Source organism: Bemisia tabaci, chromosome 9 (assembly GCF_918797505.1).
Source record: "Bemisia tabaci chromosome 9, PGI_BMITA_v3".
NCBI classification, from domain to species: Eukaryota; Metazoa; Arthropoda; class Insecta; order Hemiptera; family Aleyrodidae; genus Bemisia; species Bemisia tabaci.
In genome coordinates, this window is record NC_092801.1 from 3609038 (window position 1) to 3630554 (window position 21517).

The window sequence follows — 21517 nt, forward strand, 5'->3', positions numbered from 1 at the left end:
AATTTAAAGGCACATGTAAGCCTACTATAGGCTTACATGAGCCTCCCAAAAGTTTTTTAAAAAAAAAATTGAGTTACAAAACATTAAAAACCAGGCTAAAAACGTACAAAACTTTAATTTTCCTACAATTTACGTCAAATTTCAGGCGAACAAATACATTTAACATCTAAAACCTTGTATCTAACAGGAAATCATTTAACAATCAATAGCACTAAGTTACTTTAAAGGCACACCGACAAGACAAATGGGACCTAAAGTCAAGAGAGATCAGTCAAAGTTTCTTAAAAAGTATATATATAGTAGTATTTTGGGCTACGTTAGATTCACTTTTATTTATAGTAGTATATATATAAGTATAAAATTAATATTGACTTTAATTTTAATTTTTGGAACTTTTTGGCTTTGTTTTCCCCGCAAAATGGTGTGGACTCAGCACCATTTCTCCACCTTGTTACATACAGTTCGGGCCACTTCTTAGTGTTTTTTTCTTTTTTTTTCTTATATAAGTATATATAGTATACAAGTCTTAAAAAGACGAACAGTAAATATGAAAGATACGTGAAGGAGTTGATTTATGCTCTAAAGGAATGCCAATTTTACTAAGAATGTATCATGAAAACCATTACTGTATAGATTGTTCCTGGAGGACTTGCGAAAATTGGGTGGCTCAAGTTACCTCCAACATTCCAAAATTTTGGTTTTTCCAAAAAAAAATCGGTCAAAAACTAAAATGTTCAAAATCCAATGCATGGGCATGAAAGTTGGAGGTATTTGTGAGGTTCGGCGACCGGCGAAATTATTCTGTGATTATCGATAGTCACTTTTCAAGAAGGTTAGTTTCAGAGGTAGAAAAAGGGGCAAAAATTTCTAAAAACTAAATAATTTATAAAAATTTCTTATCGATGGAAAAATGTGTCTCTATACCATTGAAATTCCGCCAAGACACGCCACTATCACATCATGTTGTTGTTTTCGTTGTTTACTTTCGCAACAGTGCTGCCACAGGCAAGAGAAAAAAAAATCCCCAAACGGCTCATGTTACCCCCGAGGCTCATGTTAGACCAACTGACGGTATTACGTTAGCATCTTTTCTGAATATTCTTTATAATTCTACATGTCCTAAACGAAAAATTTCAGAAAATTCTCGGCACTTGAATTCATTCTTGTCACGAAGAATTACCTACTTAATTTTGTTTCTAATCCAACCAAGCAACTGATTCAAAATTTAGTAGGCTCTTTTTGAACTTCATGAAATGCAAATCTGCTTCTTAATTTATAAAAAAATTACGAAAAACTCTATTGTTAAAACTCAAAACTTTCTGTGTGTAGATATTACAAGGATCCTCATAATTGATGTACAAATCCCTCCACACTTTTCGTAGAATGCTTTTATAATGTCAGAAAATCACATCTGTGAATCTATATTGTACATTGGAGTTATCGATCCTGTAAATACTATTTTATCTAAAGAGAAAGGGGAAAATGTCTCAATTGAACTGTATTTAGGCTTTACTTGTAGGTAATCTCATTTCTATTGTATTGATATTTTTTTTTCAAAGAAAGAAAAAAAAAGTTCTCATCTTCGAAGACTGGACTTTCTCATTTCTTTCAAACTCCTTTTTCTTTTTCTCTCTTTTCTTTGGGTCCCGCAAATCAAGCAGAGCTCAGTAAAACCGCCGGAACTACACATCGATGGATAAAGTGCAAAACTGCGTAGGTATTCCTATTGCAATGTTTCAACATTTTCGCTTGAATTCTATTGTTTTGGAAGGGAACCATCAAATTTATAACTAAAAATTCATGCAGAATATTCTGCTTACAGAAAAGGAAAATTGAGAAAGTTTTCAAGAAATTACGTTGACTAATTTGCCGAAGAAAAAATTTTGACCAAAAGTCTGCAACAGAGTCAAGTGATTTTGCACTTTGGCCATCAACATCAGTGAACGTCCAGGGATTAAAGCTGTCAAGGCGGATTAAGAATGGTGGTTGCATTTTGATTTTGGCTGCCATCTTGAAGCGTTGTGACGTCAGGAGGGTACGGGTTTTGCCGTGCAATCCAAGGTCGAGCCGGTCCCCCCGGCCTCAGCTGGCCCATGTACCCGATACCGTGTGACGTCCAAAGGGTGCGAAATGCGACCACCATTCTTCATCCGCCTTGTAAAGCTGTGACGGTCTGCAACGGCCAAGCATATCCCCGCGAGAATATGCTTGGCCATTGCAGACCGTCACAAAGCTGAGTGGAGTCTGTTATTTCAGATACACCCGTCAGTTCCCTGGAAATTTCATGCTACTGCTCGGATTTGAACCAGGAACCCATTGACCTAGAGTCAGACGCCCTGACTATTAGGTTAATTAGGCCTGCCAATTTAATGTTCAAAATGCGCACTCCAAGTGGAGGCATTGAAAAAGGTTGCCCTTGGTGGTATCAAAAGAGGTGGCGAACTTGTTATGGAAATTCTGTTTCAGTTAGATTTCATGAAACTTGGATACCTATGTAACACTCAGAACTAGAGACCGGCAAAAATGTTCAAGCTGAAAGATTCCAGAAATGTTTTAATCATTTCCCTCTGCATTCAGGAAAAAATATGACCTGCTTCAGGTGACCATGTATGCCACAATGATTTTTCTGATTTACTGAGGGATCCCTCTTTCATGCATGTAAAAAATTGTATCCAATATTGATGAAATTTTCCCATGAAAAATGAGTAATTGAGGAATCTAATTCCCTGGACCTGCAGAAAACTACTTGGTAAATCAAACATTTCCAGGAGGGCCGGAACACTTGGTCACTTTAGCGAAAGTGACAAAAAAGCACAAAAATCGACCAGCACCACAATTTTGAAAATTAAAGTTGACACCAGGAGACTTCCCATCCCATATGTCTATGGGGGAGAGGGGCGGAGGGTTTGAAAAGTGGTCTTAGAGATCCAGGAGGACTAGAAAGTTTCGTCCATTTTGCTGTACGACCAACGATTCACGACATATTCGCACTTTTCTGGTTGAGAAAAGCATCCACATTTCATCATAATGAAAAATCGACCATCACCAAGATTTTGAAAATTAAAATTGACCCTAGGGGGCCAAGGCCCCCGCCCCATGGGTCTGTAGGGGGTGCAAAAGTAGCCCCAGATATTCTAGGGGGCTAAAAAATTTCGTCCGTTTTGCTCTACAACCAACGGTCTACGAAATATTCGCAATTTTCTGGTTGCAAAAAGCATCCACTTTTCATCATACCCCAGTAGCATTTGCAGGTATTTTTTACAATTTTCTGGAAAATTTGCAGGAATTTAATTATAATTTTATTGAGAAGAGCTTTCGATTTCATTCCAATTAAATCTTCTTGAAGTCACCTTTTTATTTGAATCAAATACAATTTAAATACATATTAAATTTCAATTATATTCAAGATGGTATCTGGATTTTATCAAAATTAAATAAAGAAATTTTTGCTATTCAGTCATCTCAAATTACGAGTTGAAGGGAAAATGTTCAAATTGCACAGAAGCAAATTCAGAGAAGCACTGTTACCAAAGTGCCGTATAGCAAAATGAAATCCACAGCTCATTTTTGTTCATTAATGAGTTGCACTACGCTGCCCTGCTAAGTAAGAACGACTTATGAAACTCGAGAGTTGCCAAATTTCCTGCGATAAAACCTTCATTTTTCAGGAAAAATCGGAATATTTTCCCTTTAAATTTTCAGAATCCTTAGGAAATATTGTGAAGTACAGGTATTAACTGACAAATTGGGAAGTGTTTTTGACCGTTTCTCGCTCGGAAAGCTCCGGCGAGCAGCGGAACCACCGGAAATGGATTCTACGCCTCCAACTATGTAAGATCCGACACTAATCTCGAAATTTTTTTTCTCCTCCAAAATCGAGAAAAATCGACAGGGGTACCATGGAGTAAAATTTCGGGGTCAAAATCGAAAGTTCTCCGATCGGGCTGAAACCGAGCTAGTCCCCTTGGAAATGACCCGCTGAGTCCGATTTTCTGGTCAAAAAAGCTCTGCGAGTCCGCCAGTTCGCTAGATCGGCGATAAACGCGCGGTCAATGAACTTTCGCGAAACGGTCAAAAACACTCGTTTTTGACCGTTTCGTGCTCGGAAAGCTCCGGCGAGCAGCGGGACGACCGGAAATGGATTCTACGCCTCCAACTATGTAAGATTCGACACTAATCTCGAAATTTTTTTTCTCCTCCACAATCGAGAAAAATCGACAGGGGTACCATGGAGTAAAATTTCGGGGTCAAAATCGAAAGTTCTCCGATCGGGCTGAAACCGAGCTAGTCCCCTTGGAAATGACCCGCTGAGTCCGATTTTCTGGTCAAAAAAGCTCTGCGAGTCCGCCAGTTCGCTAGATCGGCGATAAACGCGCGGTCAATGAACTTTCGCGAAACGGTCAAAAACACTCGTTTTTGACCGTTTCGTGCTCGGAAAGCTCCGGCGAGCAGCGGGACGACCGGAAATGGATTCTACGCCTCCAACTATGTAAGATTCGACACTAATCTCGAAATTTTTTTTCTCCTCCACAATCGAGAAAAATCGACAGGGGTACCATGGAGTAAAATTTCGGGGTCAAAATCGAAAGTTCTCCGATCGGGCTGAAACCGAGCTAGTCCCCTTGGAAATGACCCGCTGAGTCCGATTTTCTGGTCAAAAAAGCTCTGCGAGTCCGCCAGTTCGCTAGATCGGCGATAAACGCGCGGTCAATGAACTTTCGCGAAACGGTCAAAAACACTCGTTTTTGACCGTTTCGTGCTCGGAAAGCTCCGGCGAGCAGCGGGACGACCGGAAATGGATTCTACGCCTCCAACTATGTAAGATTCGACACTAATCTCGAAATTTTTTTTCTCCTCCACAATCGAGAAAAATCGACAGGGGTACCATGGAGTAAAATTTCGGGGTCAAAATCGAAAGTTCTCCGATCGGGCTGAAACCGAGCTAGTCCCCTTGGAAATGACCCGCTGAGTCCGATTTTCTGGTCAAAAAAGCTCTGCGAGTCCGCCAGTTCGCTAGATCGGCGATAAACGCGCGGTCAATGAACTTTCGCGAAACGGTCAAAAACACTCGTTTTTGACCGTTTCGTGCTCGGAAAGCTCCGGCGAGCAGCGGGACGACCGGAAATGGATTCTACGCCTCCAACTATGTAAGATTCGACACTAATCTCGAAATTTTTTTTCTCCTCCACAATCGAGAAAAATCGACAGGGGTACCATGGAGTAAAATTTCGGGGTCAAAATCGAAAGTTCTGCGATCGGGCTGAAACCGAGCTAGTCCCCTTGGAAATGACCCGCTGAGTCCGATTTTCTGGTCAAAAAAGCTCTGCGAGTCCGCCAGTTCGCTAGATCGGCGATAAACGCGCGGTCAATGAACTTTCGCGAAACGGTCAAAAACACTCGTTTTTGACCGTTTCGTGCTCGGAAAGCTCCGGCGAGCAGCGGGACGACCGGAAATGGATTCTACGCCTCCAACTATGTAAGATTCGACACTAATCTCGAAATTTTTTTTCTCCTCCACAATCGAGAAAAATCGACAGGGGTACCATGGAGTAAAATTTCGGGGTCAAAATCGAAAGTTCTGCGATCGGGCTGAAACCGAGCTAGTCCCCTTGGAAATGACCCGCTGAGTCCGATTTTCTGGTCAAAAAAGCTCTGCGAGTCCGCCAGTTCGCTAGATCGGCGATAAACGCGCGGTCAATGAACTTTCGCGAAACGGTCAAAAACACTCGTTTTTGACCGTTTCGTGCTCGGAAAGCTCCGGCGAGCAGCGGGACGACCGGAAATGGATTCTACGCCTCCAACTATGTAAGATTCGACACTAATCTCGAAATTTTTTTTCTCCTCCACAATCGAGAAAAATCGACAGGGGTACCATGGAGTAAAATTTCGGGGTCAAAATCGAAAGTTCTGCGATCGGGCTGAAACCGAGCTAGTCCCCTTGGAAATGACCCGCTGAGTCCGATTTTCTGGTCAAAAAAGCTCTGCGAGTCCGCCAGTTCGCTAGATCGGCGATAAACGCGCGGTCAATGAACTTTCGCGAAACGGTCAAAAACACTCGTTTTTGACCGTTTCGTGCTCGGAAAGCTCCGGCGAGCAGCGGGACGACCGGAAATGGATTCTACGCCTCCAACTATGTAAGATTCGACACTAATCTCGAAATTTTTTTTCTCCTCCAAAATCGAGAAAAATCGACAGGGGTACCATGGAGTAAAATTTCGGGGTCAAAATCGAAAGTTCTGCGATCGGGCTGAAACCGAGCTAGTCCCCTTGGAAATGACCCGCTGAGTCCGATTTTCTGGTCAAAAAAGCTCTGCGAGTCCGCCAGTTCGCTAGATCGGCGATAAACGCGCGGTCAATGAACTTTCGCGAAACGGTCAAAAACACTCGTTTTTGACCGTTTCGTGCTCGGAAAGCTCCGGCGAGCAGCGGGACGACCGGAAATGGATTCTACGCCTCCAACTATGTAAGATTCGACACTAATCTCGAAATTTTTTTTCTCCTCCAAAATCGAGAAAAATCGACAGGGGTACCATGGAGTAAAATTTCGGGGTCAAAATCGAAAGTTCTCCGATCGGGCTGAAACCGAGCTAGTCCCCTTGGAAATGACCCGCTGAGTCCGATTTTCTGGTCAAAAAAGCTCTGCGAGTCCGCCAGTTCGCTAGATCGGCGATAAACGCGCGGTCAATGAACTTTCGCGAAACGGTCAAAAACACTCGTTTTTGACCGTTTCGTGCTCGGAAAGCTCCGGCGAGCAGCGGGACGACCGGAAATGGATTCTACGCCTCCAACTATGTAAGATTCGACACTAATCTCGAAATTTTTTTTCTCCTCCACAATCGAGAAAAATCGACAGGGGTACCATGGAGTAAAATTTCGGGGTCAAAATCGAAAGTTCTCCGATCGGGCTGAAACCGAGCTAGTCCCCTTGGAAATGACCCGCTGAGTCCGATTTTCTGGTCAAAAAAGCTCTGCGAGTCCGCCAGTTCGCTAGATCGGCGATAAACGCGCGGTCAATGAACTTTCGCGAAACGGTCAAAAACACTCGTTTTTGACCGTTTCGTGCTCGGAAAGCTCCGGCGAGCAGCGGGACGACCGGAAATGGATTCTACGCCTCCAACTATGTAAGATTCGACACTAATCTCGAAATTTTTTTTCTCCTCCAAAATCGAGAAAAATCGACAGGGGTACCATGGAGTAAAATTTCGGGGTCAAAATCGAAAGTTCTCCGATCGGGCTGAAACCGAGCTAGTCCCCTTGGAAATGACCCGCTGAGTCCGATTTTCTGGTCAAAAAAGCTCTGCGAGTCCGCCAGTTCGCTAGATCGGCGATAAACGCGCGGTCAATGAACTTTCGCGAAACGGTCAAAACACTCGTTTTTGACCGTTTCGTGCTCGGAAAGCTCCGGCGAGCAGCGGGACCACCGGAAATGGATTCTACGCCTCCAACTATGTAAGATCCGACACGAATCTCAAATTTTTTTTTCTCCTCCAAAATCGAGAAAAATTTTCGGGAAATTGGAGATTTTCTGGTCAAAAAAGCTCTGCGAGTCGGCTAGATCGGCAAAAAACGCTCGGTCAATGAACTTCCGCGAAACTCTTTAGTAAATCAAACATTTTCCGAAGGGCCGGATAATTAGTTCATGTTTGATTGACGACGAACGACTTTAAAGAGATCATTCCATTTTTCCGGTTAAGAATGAATTCATTTTTAAAATTTCAGCATAGCTTGCTCTGCGACTAACGTTTGTTGAGTTATTCAGATTTTTTAGGTTGAGAAAAGCATCCTCTTTTCATCATAGGTAATAAAAAATCTACCAGCACCATAATTTTTAAAATTAAAATTGACCCTATGGGGACCCTGACCCCATAGGCCTATGACAGGGTGCAAAAGTAGCCTCATTTAAGTCATATTTTCAGGAGGGCTAGAGAATTTCGTCCGTTCTGCTCTATGACCACAGGTTTACAAGATCTTTGCATTTTTCTGATTCCAAAATTGATCCAATTTCATTTCGGCATTTTCAGTACTATGAAGAACAAATCGTTTGCAAAAATTATAATAATTAACTTTTATTAAAAGAATTCATAATACATATATAACCAGAAGAATAGACTGGAATGAGTCTGTGCAACAATGAAGGGAAATGTACATCATTTAAGGGAAAATGCAACTTAACAGCTGCAAGGATCAGTCGATTCAGATAATACTACAAAATAACTGTACAAACAAACTCCAAATATCACAGTACAAAGCATTTGCGTGATCAATACAAAAATAAAATTCCCTGGTTCATTTAACACATAACAACGCAGACAATTTATCCAGATCTCTTCAAAAACACAAATCATCTCTTTCCGGCCAAGATGGAAAATTCATTTTCACTTAAAAATAACGGCGCACAACATGCATACAACGATGAGCTGCACTGTTTCTTTAAAGCTGCAGAATTAAAACCAAAGGTTAAAAAAAGCTGCATGAAATTTAAAATTAAGGCCACAATACTTACAAGGTACTGAGGATATTCTCTCACGGAAGTTTTTCAAGAACGTTGGGAATAAAATATATGCTTAAATAAACGAGCCACCCATAATAACGTACCTAATAATCAAGGTTAAATTAAATGAAGAATAACAATCATGGTGTGCTTCTATTAAACGTGGGGGAAATGGATACCGAGGTTCTTGAAGCTAAGGAAACAGGAAAAGAAGGTTCACTTCATTCCCAATGAAAGCAAAAATGAAGGCAAGTTTAAAAGAGATGCAACAAAACTATGATTCTGCAGAATGTAAGGTATTCATAATTCTCAGACGAAAAATAAGGAGGAGGAGGCAGTTTCTGCTTTGTTCACACTATGGCAAATTTAGTGAAATTTGGCATCAATATTCCGGCAAAACCCGAAATTCGAAGAGTAAAAAACGAAGAGGCACAAGGGGGGCATTAAAAAAATAATTTTCCAAGAAAACTGATGACAAAAAGTCTGTACCCTTCGAAGTCATCAACCTCTTTTCAGATGATGCCTGAAATGCGAACACCTCCTATTTTTGTCGTCCTTTCTCTTTTCCTATCATTTTACTACACTGAATTAAAAATGCCAAATGGTTGTATTCTCCTTCTTTGGGAAGAAATTGCACTGGTAACTTAAATGCTATGATAAATGATATTTCTGGAAGACTCAAAATAGATTGAGAGAGAAGACGTAGACATTCTTTATAAAGAGCAAATTGCTCTTCTACAATACTGGAAGATAACGACACTTGGCACTGTTGGATGAACTCAAAAGAGGAGAAAATTTGAAAGAGAGACTGATAAATGCTGGTGCAGGGGAAGTGAAAAGAAGACGCAGTCTTCAGGTACAATTTCAATACAGGCAGTGAGAGGGAATGTTGAATTGCAGAAAAATATACAAAAAAAAAGAAGGCGTGAGACAGAAAACATTGTCTACGCCGATAAATTGAAACCTTATAATCTACAATTCTAAGAGAAAAAATAACAGTAACAAAGAATAACATATTTTTAGATCATCATGGCACATTTTGGGTTGAGGGAGGGGTAAACAAAATTTACAAGTTCATAAGGCAGTGCTTCTCCTCTACGGATATCTAAGCTCTCGAGCTGCAAAATAATCGTAAGGCACTCGGTAGATATGGTCAGATTAATTGCAATTTTTAATAAAAATATGACCTCAATTTAAAGGAGAATCGCAGGTGAGCATCACAGCTCAAAAACCTTGAGGAAGACAGGATTCTAAAGACTCATGAAGTTGTTTTGTTGAACCGTGATTTTTAAAAAAAGGGCCTAAAAATTTTAGAAAAATATTATTTCATTATCGATTGTTTTAATGATGATATGACGGCTCTACAGTCGATGGTGCAAACAATTTATACTACAAGTTGAATGCCGACGGTTGGCCCTAATGTTACACAGTAACACCTCATCGATAAACGCTCGAAAATTTTGACCTCCTTTACGATGCAAAACAGCTTAACAATTATTTTCTAACTTCAATAAAAATACTAACAAAACGGAGAAAATACATCGCCTCTGTGGCAGATACTGCCTGATGGTGATAAACTTAGCCTACGATTAATAATACTTATGATTACAAAAGAAAAAAACCAAGAAATATGAAGAAATGCAACAATACTTCTCAATAGAATAAGTTCCGTTCCAATGAAATTTATTGCAAGCAGTCCACCAGCATGGTGCAATTTGTGTCAAGAGTGCAAAAGATACCGCTCTAAAGGCCAAAAATCCCCTCATATCATTATTTCAACCTGTGTCAGCCTAGTCCTTCCTTTTCTTGAACTTCCGCTGACTTGAATAAAATTTTTTAAATATTTTAGCGTACTCACTGGTACTTCAAATTTATTGATTGAGACCCATTTTGAATTTACTGATGCTTGAGGTGGGGGCTTAAGTGCTACAAAATGCATTCCAATGAATATATTTTAAGTGCAAGTAGGTGCGCTTAAACATTTTAAATATTCATTTTAACTTGTTTTGACCCTTGCGTAGGATTTAGAGTTAAGGTTTTTTTCAATTGACTTCTTGGTATCATTACAATAATTATAACTCTTTAATGTTTTTTCAACTTGAATTCACTTCAAACAAGGGAAGAGAGAAAAATTAAACGGTAGTCTGCAGACCTGGCTCAAGTTTTAATCATCTTCAATCAATTTTTTTCTTTCTTCCTTTTGTTTTCTTTCAATATTTTTAACCAATTTTTAAAAATACGCAGATTTATTGCACTCAGTTGACGCAAGTTGAGAACATAATCTTCCAAAAGTCGTTTTGCAGTATTCTTTGGAGCATGTTTAACAAAGCACGAGTTTCTTTTTTTTGTGTGTATAAAAAAACCAAAAAGTTCAAAAGAGCATTTCTGAGGGGAGAAAAAGATAATGAAAATCCGACAGTCAAGTTGACGTAGCAAGGCAATGCCTGAATTGAGGTTCAGCCAATTAGCAAGCGCAGTTTTCCCAACTTGGCTACATCAGAGCTTGCCGAAAATATCGTTTCAAACGAGTCCCATTTTGGACAATTTCAAAACAGGTTTTCTTTGCCATTTATGGTTAAAAAGATCTGAAAAAAGTCCTATGAGCTTAGTTCACTTCATACTTTCAGAAAATGGTTTAAAATAAGTTGGTGTCACAGACACATTCAGTAAAAATGTTCAGACTGAAAGTAGATGATTCACAGAATGTTAGAAAATTATTGCGCCGATACTTAAAACAAAGTATAAATATCCATCCGATCTGAAATTTTGTTCAAAAAATAACGTTTGCCAGTAGTACCTAGGGAAAAATCAATATTATCAAGGAAATATTCATTAATCCCTTTTTCTTAAATAATTCTTTGTACTGCTGCTTTCAAAATAAACAACAGCTTCTCGCTTTCATCAAAAAGTCTGACATGAGGATAGTTAAATCATTATAGGACACATTCTTAAAATGACATGATATGTTACAGCCAAAATGACCAGTTAATGTAGTCATGAAATAAACTACTTCCGCGCTCACTTTGAGCTGCTAGCCAGTAACAGGTTAGGAGATCACGAAGTCTGATCGATTTTTCCCCCAATACAAGCAAACTTCTGAAATACTTTACTCCAAAGTTTTTGATGGGTCTTGGTCTTAAAAAGTCATTAAGTTTCGGTTTCTTGTTGAAAGTGTGAACCATTTTTCACATTATGATTCAAAGACTTAAGATAGAATTTCACATCATCACTGACAACATTCCAACAGCAACTTCTATTCTGCTTGAGGAATCTGTTGGAATCAAAATTAGTGTAGGAGTAACAGCAGATGCTAGACACATTTCAGTGTTCAGGACACAAACTCTTGGCCTCTAGCGACTTGATTTACCCAGAAACTTCTGCGAGTTCATATTTTAAACTATCTCTACGGCTTCTGCCATTGAAAATGCGCCTGTGTGTCATAACGTCAAGTTTAAAAAGTTGGGCGTCTTGCTAACCGTCTTTGTCGAGGTGCCCTCCCAGATTACGACCACACCATCAGCTGCCGAGGCATACAAGTGCTGGGAATCGTGCGAATACGTAAGACCGATAATCGGTGATTGTAGATTATTCACGCAGATCTCACCCACAGGACTCAAGTCCCATGTGCTCCAAAGTTTCACAGTACCGTTTTCCATGCCTGTTGCAATGACATTCACAGACAATCCTTCAGGGGCTGTTGAAAAACAAACCGATGTAATTTTTGGAGTTGTTGTCAGGCTACCGATTAGAGTGACATTAATCGAGTGCAGGCGAAGAATGGAGTTGTCCGTCTCGCTACCAACCGTAACTATGTCTCCGAGAGTACTGGAAACGGAAACCAGATTGATCGGCAGATTAATTGCAGGTACGGACCTGACGTAAGTCAATTTATTCAAGTCCCATATGATGGCTGATCCGTCAGCTGAGCCGGATAGAACAATACTAAATGCTCGATTGACGGAGAGACTTAACACAGGGCCAGCATGGCCGAGCAATTTGACGGGTTCTTGATTTAAGTCAACACTGCCTTGATTGTAATTAAAAGTGTAACGATAAATTGTGATATTCCCTGATTCGTGTCCCACCCAAAGCTGCGAGCAATCAGGCGCTGAGGCACAAATCGTGACTGGATCCAATGGCGATGTGCGAATAATCGGTTTTGGCGGCTTTTCTTTCCGCAGCTTGAGTCTGATCACATTGTCAGCATGACCCCATGAAGCAACCGCGCATCCTAGGACAGTATCTTCACGGCTGACGAGGCTTAAAGTTCTTTCTTTAGCATAGGATAACAAAAGAGAGGTTTTCGGGGCAAGACCAAAAACATCGTTTGTGAGAAGTGGAACCAAGCTAGCGACTGGAATACGATGCTGATGACGCCATACAACCGAAGGAACTTGTTCTGCTGGTGATCCAACAAAGGAACCCCACTGGAGACCTTTGACGCTCTTGAATACCGGTCGGCTAGGGACAGTTATTTTCGGAGTCAGGGTCTGGACGATCATCGGATGAGGTGCTGTGAACAGCTGGCGTGGGGTTTGACCATACGTTCGGATCATGGTCTGCCACGCAATTCGCTCTAACTGGTCTGGGATGGAATCTACGTCAAAACCGTAGTAAGTTGCAGGGTGAAAAACGTTTATCGCATCAACAGCTGGTTTACCGGTTTGTTTGTAGCCGAAAACAAGGTCGATCCAGTGCGGGAGATTCTCTCGCACGTACTCTGACTCGAGGGCCTGGCGGTGAATGAGGATGAAGAGTCGCGGGTCCGAGTTGGCCCAGGGAGGGAGCTGCACATCATCTACTCGTTCCCCGTTCTGTCGCAGACCAAAGTTGAAGCCATGACGGTTTGTGAGGAATTCAGGGAGGCAGAAGAATTCTGGAATGATTTCCTTCACGTCCGTTGTTGACTCGGATGAGGTGAGCCGCCATGTTGTGTGAAGGGAGTGGAAAGTGCGGTCGGGTAGGTCGAAATTCTCATCTTGGTAATTCAGGAACATCTGAAAAAGTGAGCGTACATTGGAATGCCGTAGGCTTCATACATGAAAAATTATTTGAACATTATGACTTGCCTAAAATTGAAAGTTGGAGATAATGGCAATGGTGTATGGTTAAGTGATTCGCAAAAATCCCAGTGCGAGGACCGCCCAAAAATGTCAAACCGACCTTGGACTAAGACAGTTCAAATTTTGTGACTGGAAACAGGTTTTTACAAAAAAAAACTATTTAAAATTATGATCTGCAGCCCTATTATTGAGTCTATGTTGATACGGTGACACAAAACAAAGCTCTACCTAAATCATGCAATATACCTATCAATTTTCGATGTCTTAAAATTTTCAATAATCAGCCCGCTACCAAGTTTGAAGCTTATTATCATCTGATTAAAAAGCAATTTTATGCTTAACATTGGTATGAGAATAAACTAAATTTCTTGCAACCCCTATTTTGGGATACTAAGAGAATGTTTTCTATTATAAATTCGAAGGCCAATGTTTCAAATCAATTTTGCAACAAAAAAAAAAGGAAAAAAAGCTCTTCCAAAAAATTTGCCTGAGTGTACAGAAGCTGAATCTGTTGCTTCCTCCAAGGACAGACACATGTTGTGAAAGCTAAAGTTGAGGCACTTCCAAGATTTCAGGAAAGGTTAAAAATGTTTGGTATACTTTAGTGAGTTTAGCATGAGGGCTGATCCGTCAAGTAAGATATTTTTTGCCTCCTAAAACATTCCATTTTGCATTTTTCTACACTTGGTATCGAATAATTAGTTTGTTAGAGTATGGATTTAAGACTCAAAAAGAAATTTGTGATCTCACAAGAGTGATAAATTCATTGACAAACACATGGTAACGCAGTCTCAAACCTGTTGTTCTCTCTTTTACTATTTGCTCCTTTATCGTCTAAAGCAAAAACGCTGTGAATTCCATTGAAGATTTGTTCAATTTTTTCCGACATAATGTTTCGCCACAGGAGCTCTGACGAGTATTTACCCTTCATAATTCTAGAAAAATTGAGGCATATCATTGAGAACTCAAACGCACAAAATGGAACATTATAGCCATCAGGTTCTCATGTAATGAAATATTATGGGAGGATGAAAACTTTAAAAATTTAATGGGATTATGGAATTTTCACTGTAGACGGCAGGGATCTCCTGTTAGAGTAACAGTCATAACATTATTTTAAGCTGATTTTTTAGTTAAATAGTAGCTTAAATTTAGTTTTTTTAAAAAAAAAAAAAAAAAAAAACTGAGACCTTCATGACATGCTATCTGGCTTTCTTACTTACCTAATTATTGTGACTTGACAAAAATAAGAATCGAAAAAACAAAACTCACTACATACACTTAAGTTTTTGGGGCACAGTCTCTAGACGAGATGATAATTTTGAAAATTGCTCTCACCTGAGTGAACGGAGGGACTCGGACGAGAAAGTGAAGAACAGTTCCTGAGTTAGAGTAATGTGAACCGTAGTGGTATGGTTCTTGGTAAGGAGTCATCATGCTCACAGCATCTGTCAGTTCCTGCTTCAAATAATTATATGATCCGATATAGTGCTGCTCGTTCTTTTTATCTTGGACAGCCATTGGTTTCTTCAAATTCCTAGTGGAGCATAAAACAATTAGTAGACCGAAAAAGCAGCTCTCGGGAAAAGATAAGGCGTCCTTTCTGGAATTTTCAGAAATTACTTTCACTTACTAGCATAATTTGTAAAATATGGAGAAACAAGGGTATCATCACATTCGAAAGAAAAACTTTTCTTGACTACAATTGACTGAATGGCTGACTTTAAATTCTCCGTCACGAAAGCGTTATGAGGAGCAAGGAGGGGTCAAAATGTCCAAACCGAGTTTTGCATATAAATGGTGAAACTGGAGAAATTCATATCTTGGTTTTGCGATGCTGCAGAGTTCACCAACAGTTAACACTCTACTCTCTTTGTCACTCACGACCTTATTTGGGTGGAGATGTCTCTTTTTCCGTGCCTTTCCTTTGCTTCAACCTCTTGCATCATTTTGAACAAATTATTTCACACTATAAAAAAACATACCTGAACGAGGCAGGGTTGGTGAGGTCAAGGACTTGGGAAGTGTAGTCGGCCAGAATAAAAGGCATGACTGGGTACTGCATGAGGTCGTTGTATGAGCGGCCAGCCATTTTATTGAGCAAAGTCAGGTAGTCCCAGTTGCTGAGTAGCCCTTCCCGCCATAGCTGAACAGCGTCGATCAAAACATCGCCGTTGACTCGATTCGGGAGAGGACACTCGCTTAACATTTTCACGAAATTATCCCGCTCCTGAAAACCGAAGAGATGATTACTGATGGTTCCGAGCAGACATTACCTATTTGTTATTCTAAAAAATTAACTCAACATGTTGATCTCCGATGACTGGCAATGACTGCTTCTTGCAGTATTGCAAATTTGCCATTATGAGCATGTAAGCTTCTGCCAAGCTCTGCGCTGGTGCAATATTCCCAACAATCAGTGTTGAACTAAAGTTTCATTTAAGAGGTGCTGTCAGTCCCTGGTCCTGTGCAAATAAATTTTAACTGAAATAAACAACTCGACGTCCCAGTGCTTTGGCTGAAAAATTGAACTTATCATTCTTGTCTGCAGTGGCAATAATAAACGTGAAACACTTCAATTATTTACTTAGCCTAACTAGTCAAGGTAATTCCATAAAAAGCTCCTACATATTTCTGCTTTGTTAGAGGAGTCTTCTGTGTACATTTTAGGCTATGAAGTTGATTTGTTTCTCTTTAAAAAAATAAAATAGGAGCGGAAATTTTAAGACACTATAATGGAGATACATTGTCTTGTATTTGACCATCAATGTTCAGTACAAACATGAGATAATGAATGAGACTAACGATGGATGACTGGAACGCGATCAAGTAGGTTCGGCCGTTGAGGAGGAACATCTCAATAGCACGCTCCTGGAGCTGGTAGCGCCGGTTATGGTATTCCTTAATTTCATCGAACTTCATAACAATGGACGTTCCCTCCAACTCCATCGATTCCTCAGCATCGACATTCGGGATGAAATAAATTGAGGCCGCCCCGATGAGCAGCTCACCGGACACTTCTGATGCTGGCTGCACGATCTGACACGTACACATGTGAACGATCTTCTCTGATGTGTGCAGTTTGTCTATCAAAAGAACGTTCTTTGCATCGCAGTTGGACGTCTGTAGGTACGACAGAGGTGTTTTCGTTGGCAGCCCTAATAAATAAAGAAATAAAAAAAATGACTTTTTTGGAAAGAAGTTTTATGAAAACATTTAAACAGTTAAAAAATTTGAAAGTGATAACCTGGTACTTCTTGGGGAAGAAATAGCATAAACAGAGGCAGTAAACGATTCAATTCATCAATAAGTTAGGAATTAGATTCATTCTTCTCAGTATTTACAAATTTTAACATTGTTACATATTTCTTTCACTGGTAATGAAGTCTCGAGACTGAACTACTAAACATCTTTAAACTGTCTGTGAATTGACCCTCGATTATGTAGAGTAGAATTTCAAGTCTCACTGATGCTTAGTTTTTTTTTTTAAGAAATGAAACGCAGAGAAAATTATATAAAGTCTGACGTAGTTAAGCCAAATCCAGTTAAACTTGTTCAATTAGTTTCAGATTTCTCTAATATTTAGACTTTTTATCATTTGCTTTCTCCTTCCAGCTGGCTGATTATTGAAATTGATGGACAAAACAATAGACAAAGAAGACATAGGGAACAAGGAGCAATCCTATTGGTTGAAACCGGAGGTTGATATAGACTAGGGATCTTTCTTGGGTTGCCCTTAGCTAGTCTATTACTTACCTCCTTTGTCCATTGAAACTACCCGCTTCCACCAATAGGATTGCTTTATTTCCCTTTTGTCTTCTTTGTCTATAAATTTCAATAATCGGCCCACAGCTTGGATTTCAGAATTGCTCTCCATTTAATTTGTATTACTTTGTGGACTAGGCTGTGCATAATAACACGGATTTGTACCTTCAAAAATTAAATCTATATTGACCTCATTTCCTCTTTTTGACTAAAATTTTCGTTCATTTTATTATTTACTTAGACGTATTTCAAAAATTGAAAGGCTAAACCGCAATCAACCAAACTGCAGTTCACAGTGCCTCATTTTCTCTCATGTTTCATCTCTATTAACCAAAAACTTAGAGATAGGACAGCTTGAAACTTTCTCTGAATCGCCCTGATACCACAAAAAATTGCTACAAAATTACAAGGCGGGGATGTCGCTTGGTTTTCTGTCAAAAATAAAACACCAGAAGAAGTAAGGTAATATGCAATGCAGTTAGCCTAATCTCCATAAAATTTGAAGTTATACACGGTGATAAAAATATTAGCACTGTTCATTTGAGGATCACAATTTACTTTCTATGAGATACAGCGGAAATTGAACACCAATCGCACACACTGAGCTCAGAAAGATTCCACAGGATTCTGCATCCCCTCCAAGTACTGACATTGTCGCTTACCATGTTTGTTGCGATATTCAAGTTTGAAGAAACGGTTATCAATGTTGAGGTTACAGCGCTGGAGTCGGTTGCGAACCCTGCCGGGGCCTTCGGTGGGATCAAGCTGCCACGCTCGAAGATAAGTGTCGGGCGAGTACCAAACAGCACGTTCATGGGTCAGCTGTTGCACGATTGATTGCCAGCGCATCGTAGCGTCCACCGCTTTACTATGCTCCACCTTCATCAGCTCGAGCAGTCCTTTCTTCTGCCGATGCTGCGATTCCACCACCTCCGTTGTCATGGCGGCCCCAAGTTCAACCAAAGTTCCCACTAACGTTTCCCATTTAAAAATGCACCTGAAGGAAAACAAAAGGTCAAACCTTAAACTTGTCCCAGACTACAAAAATCATTTTATTTTGGATTTGTCTTTAAGTTGAAGAGGAATAATCATTTATGTCTTTATGGAAGATTACTCATGTGACCAATGAGACCAAAGTGCAAAACCACATACCTCCGTTGTGATGTTTCAATATTTCTGCTATTTTATTTAAGAAAGAAGAACAAGCCAACTTTAAAGTCTAAAATTTAAATAAAGTATTCTGCTAACAGCAAGGAAAAATTCAAGGAATTACATAAATTAGTTTTCAAAAAAAAAAAAAATTAAATAAATAAAGTATGACAAGAAGTCTGCAACGTCACGAATGGAAAGCCGTGGTTTTGGACTTGGACCATCCATTTGCAAGAGAGGTCTGGAAATCAGAGATCCACACGCAGAAATAAGAGGCATTGGTTAAAAAGGACAGCTAAAAAATTGAGCCAGCCTTGATTTCTGTTACATCAATGCTCATTAAAAAATTTCTTGCAATGCTGTCAAAAATCTTCCCAGTTCCTAAAATTTTGAGGTGACGTTAAAATACGGGTCAGGACTCCAAACGGTTCGAAGACCATTAAGATGGACTGCTAATTAAAATGTGATAAGATATTTGAACTGGAGACTAACAACCCCTCCTCCTCTCTCATGTGGTGTTTGGAAGATTCCAAAATTCAAAGCAGATCGTTGATAGATAATACCTAAAATCATCTAACAAATTCTATTATTTCGTTCGGGTAGAAAGTTTACAAGACAGCAGGCTGCTTATTGAAATAGATAGACTAACTGTAAGTGATAGACAAAGAAACTGCAAAGAAAATGGAGCGGTCTTACGTAAGCAAGTAGGTAGTTGCAAAGGACAAAAACGGTAAGTAATAGACCAAACAAACAGCGACGGCAGGACCAGTGGTTGTGGCAATTTGAATGATTCGAACATCGATAACGGTTCTCGATTTCCGTGAAATTGCAGTAAAGAATCGCATTATTAAGGCATTCGCTTCAAAAACCCTGTTAATCGAATCCTTTCACAATGGGTTTCTCTTGTAAAACAATTGCATTGCCCAGAACACGCCGCCACAGCTGACGGACATGAGTCCTTCTGTTAAACTCGGTCTATCCTTTGTTCATTGCAAGCGCTCTTCAACCGATAGGATTGCTCCATTTTCACTGTGCCTTCTTTGTCTATTGCTTTGTCAACACACTTCAATACGCAGCCTGCTGGTCTGTTAACTTGGAGCTAATACTGGCAGTTTTTGAAAAGATATGATACTTACTTCGTAATGGAGGGCTCCACAGACTTCTCCCATTCCAGCTTGGCCATGTCGAAATCTTTGACGGCTAGTGCGACGTCCTTCTGCCATCTGTCGTGGGCATGACCAAATGCTTGTGCTGAAACGATGTCCCATGTGAGCAGCTGCTCCTTGAGCTCTTCACAGACCTCCATTTCTGTTGGGAGGAGGCTCGAGCCATTGTACATCAGGTCCCACAGGAATAGAATGAACTTTTGTTCGATCTGCACAAGGGGCGAGAATAATTTAATGAGACTTTTTGCACTTACATCCATTTTTAAATATCTTTTGAAGATAATTTTTTCAAATTTTTGTAGAAACTTTCCCCTACCGATTTTCCAAATTGTTGATGCTTTTACACTACGGCCGTTTCGAGCAACCGCTCATCGGAAGAAAGAAATTTTCTAAAAAACTAAAATTATGATACTCTTTCGCGATTGCGAGTAGTCATTCGGTTTCCGCGTCCGGGGAAGTTAACAGACCAGTTTTTTAACACCTGACGATGAGCAGTTGCTCGAAACGGCATCAACAATTTGGAAAATTGGTAAGAAAAAGGTTCTACAAAAATTTGATAAATATGACTGATAAAGTTAGTAAAAGAAGTGATATCGTTTTAAAATAATTCTGACTGTCGATGTGAAAGAGGACATTGATGCCACAAAACTACTGATTGAAACATTGTAGGGTTGCCACAGACTTTAAAAATTAATTTCCTTGACACATTTTAATGGAATTCCCTGGCAAGTGACAATTGCGTACTTGCCAGGTGGTGAAAAAGATAAGTGTGAAATAGTTTTTAGGTAAAACTTGTTGTTCGAAGTGTTAAATCCATTCTAGAAAGCAAGTAAGGGAGACTAATTTCTTCCTGACACTTTCGTCATTTTCCCTGAAATTTCCTCGTTTTCCCAGTATTTCGTGACAGTGGCAACTCTAATACCGGAATCACTACTAAAAGAAGAGAATTACATAATTACTTTCTTTGATTCGGAGGATCAAAAAGATGAAAAATCATCAACATAGCGTCAATGTTATCACTTTTAAAATTAGACAAAAATTGTTTGTTGCTATCTAATCGACTTGTTCGTCAAACCATAATCTGTTCGTAGAAAAATTGTTTGATTTCAATCGTTCACCAGTGTGAAAAATTAATCCTAAATCTAAAACGAATAAATAGAAATGAAAGTGTGAACCTCTACAAAATGTCTAACTTTTTCCGACAATTAAAGCAGCATGAGACATTTTTTTTACCTGAGTATTGGTGAGAAGGAGGCTAAAGAGGATATCCTTGACTTGAGCTTCATTTGAAATGGTGTTAATTGCAAACATGCGTGTTTTATCACTCTGGAACGGTGCAAGCAACCACAAGAAAAGCGTTGCAGCTTGATTCCTGGATAAAAGAGCAAAAAATTGTAAAAGATAAAACAAAGTTTTCAAGTTGCTAAGAACAAAGGAGCCTAAAGTTCTGAGCGTGATATCAATGAGCATGCAGACTACTTCAAAAAATTAGAAAGAGTTTTTCTATTTAAGTACTAAGACAGGAGAGGAGCATATGAAAATACCTCAATTATGATTTGTGGCGAAAAGCCTAGCCTAGAAAACGCCAGTTAATCGAAAATGCATAAAAACGCAAAAAACCACATGAAATATATAGAAAATAACGAAAAAAAATTTGTAAAATGTCGCACCCGATAGCTGGAGCTTCCAAAAAACGATGATTAGCTAATCTAGGTAGTAGAGTACCTTCTTCCACCCGACTTAGGTGAGCAGACACATTTTTCAGGTAAAATGAATACGAAAGATGAATTAATGCAAGAGAAGCAGAATTGTCATATGCTGTGCAAGTTTATTAAATGAAAATCACATTTTTACTCAGTCAAAGCTTTTTAATCACACCTGGT

The 21517-nt window shown here is 39.6% G+C and overlaps 1 protein-coding gene across 1 annotated transcript in view; it reads right to left on the reverse strand.

Annotated features, from left to right (window-relative positions):
- Positions 1-8040: 8040 nt before the first annotated feature.
- The window catches only part of mv (lysosomal-trafficking regulator mauve), a 94920-nt gene continuing 81443 nt past the window's right edge, over positions 8041-21517 (reverse strand). The window contains exons 26-32 of the mRNA XM_019061635.2: positions 20868-21006; positions 19605-19843; positions 17982-18316; positions 16360-16712; positions 15540-15784; positions 14893-15091; positions 8041-13488 (exon numbers count right to left, since the gene is read on the reverse strand). Of these exons, the coding sequence (XP_018917180.2) occupies positions 11929-13488; positions 14893-15091; positions 15540-15784; positions 16360-16712; positions 17982-18316; positions 19605-19843; positions 20868-21006 (3070 nt within the window). The 3' untranslated portion in view covers positions 8041-11928. The remainder of the gene's footprint in view (positions 13489-14892; positions 15092-15539; positions 15785-16359; positions 16713-17981; positions 18317-19604; positions 19844-20867; positions 21007-21517) is intronic.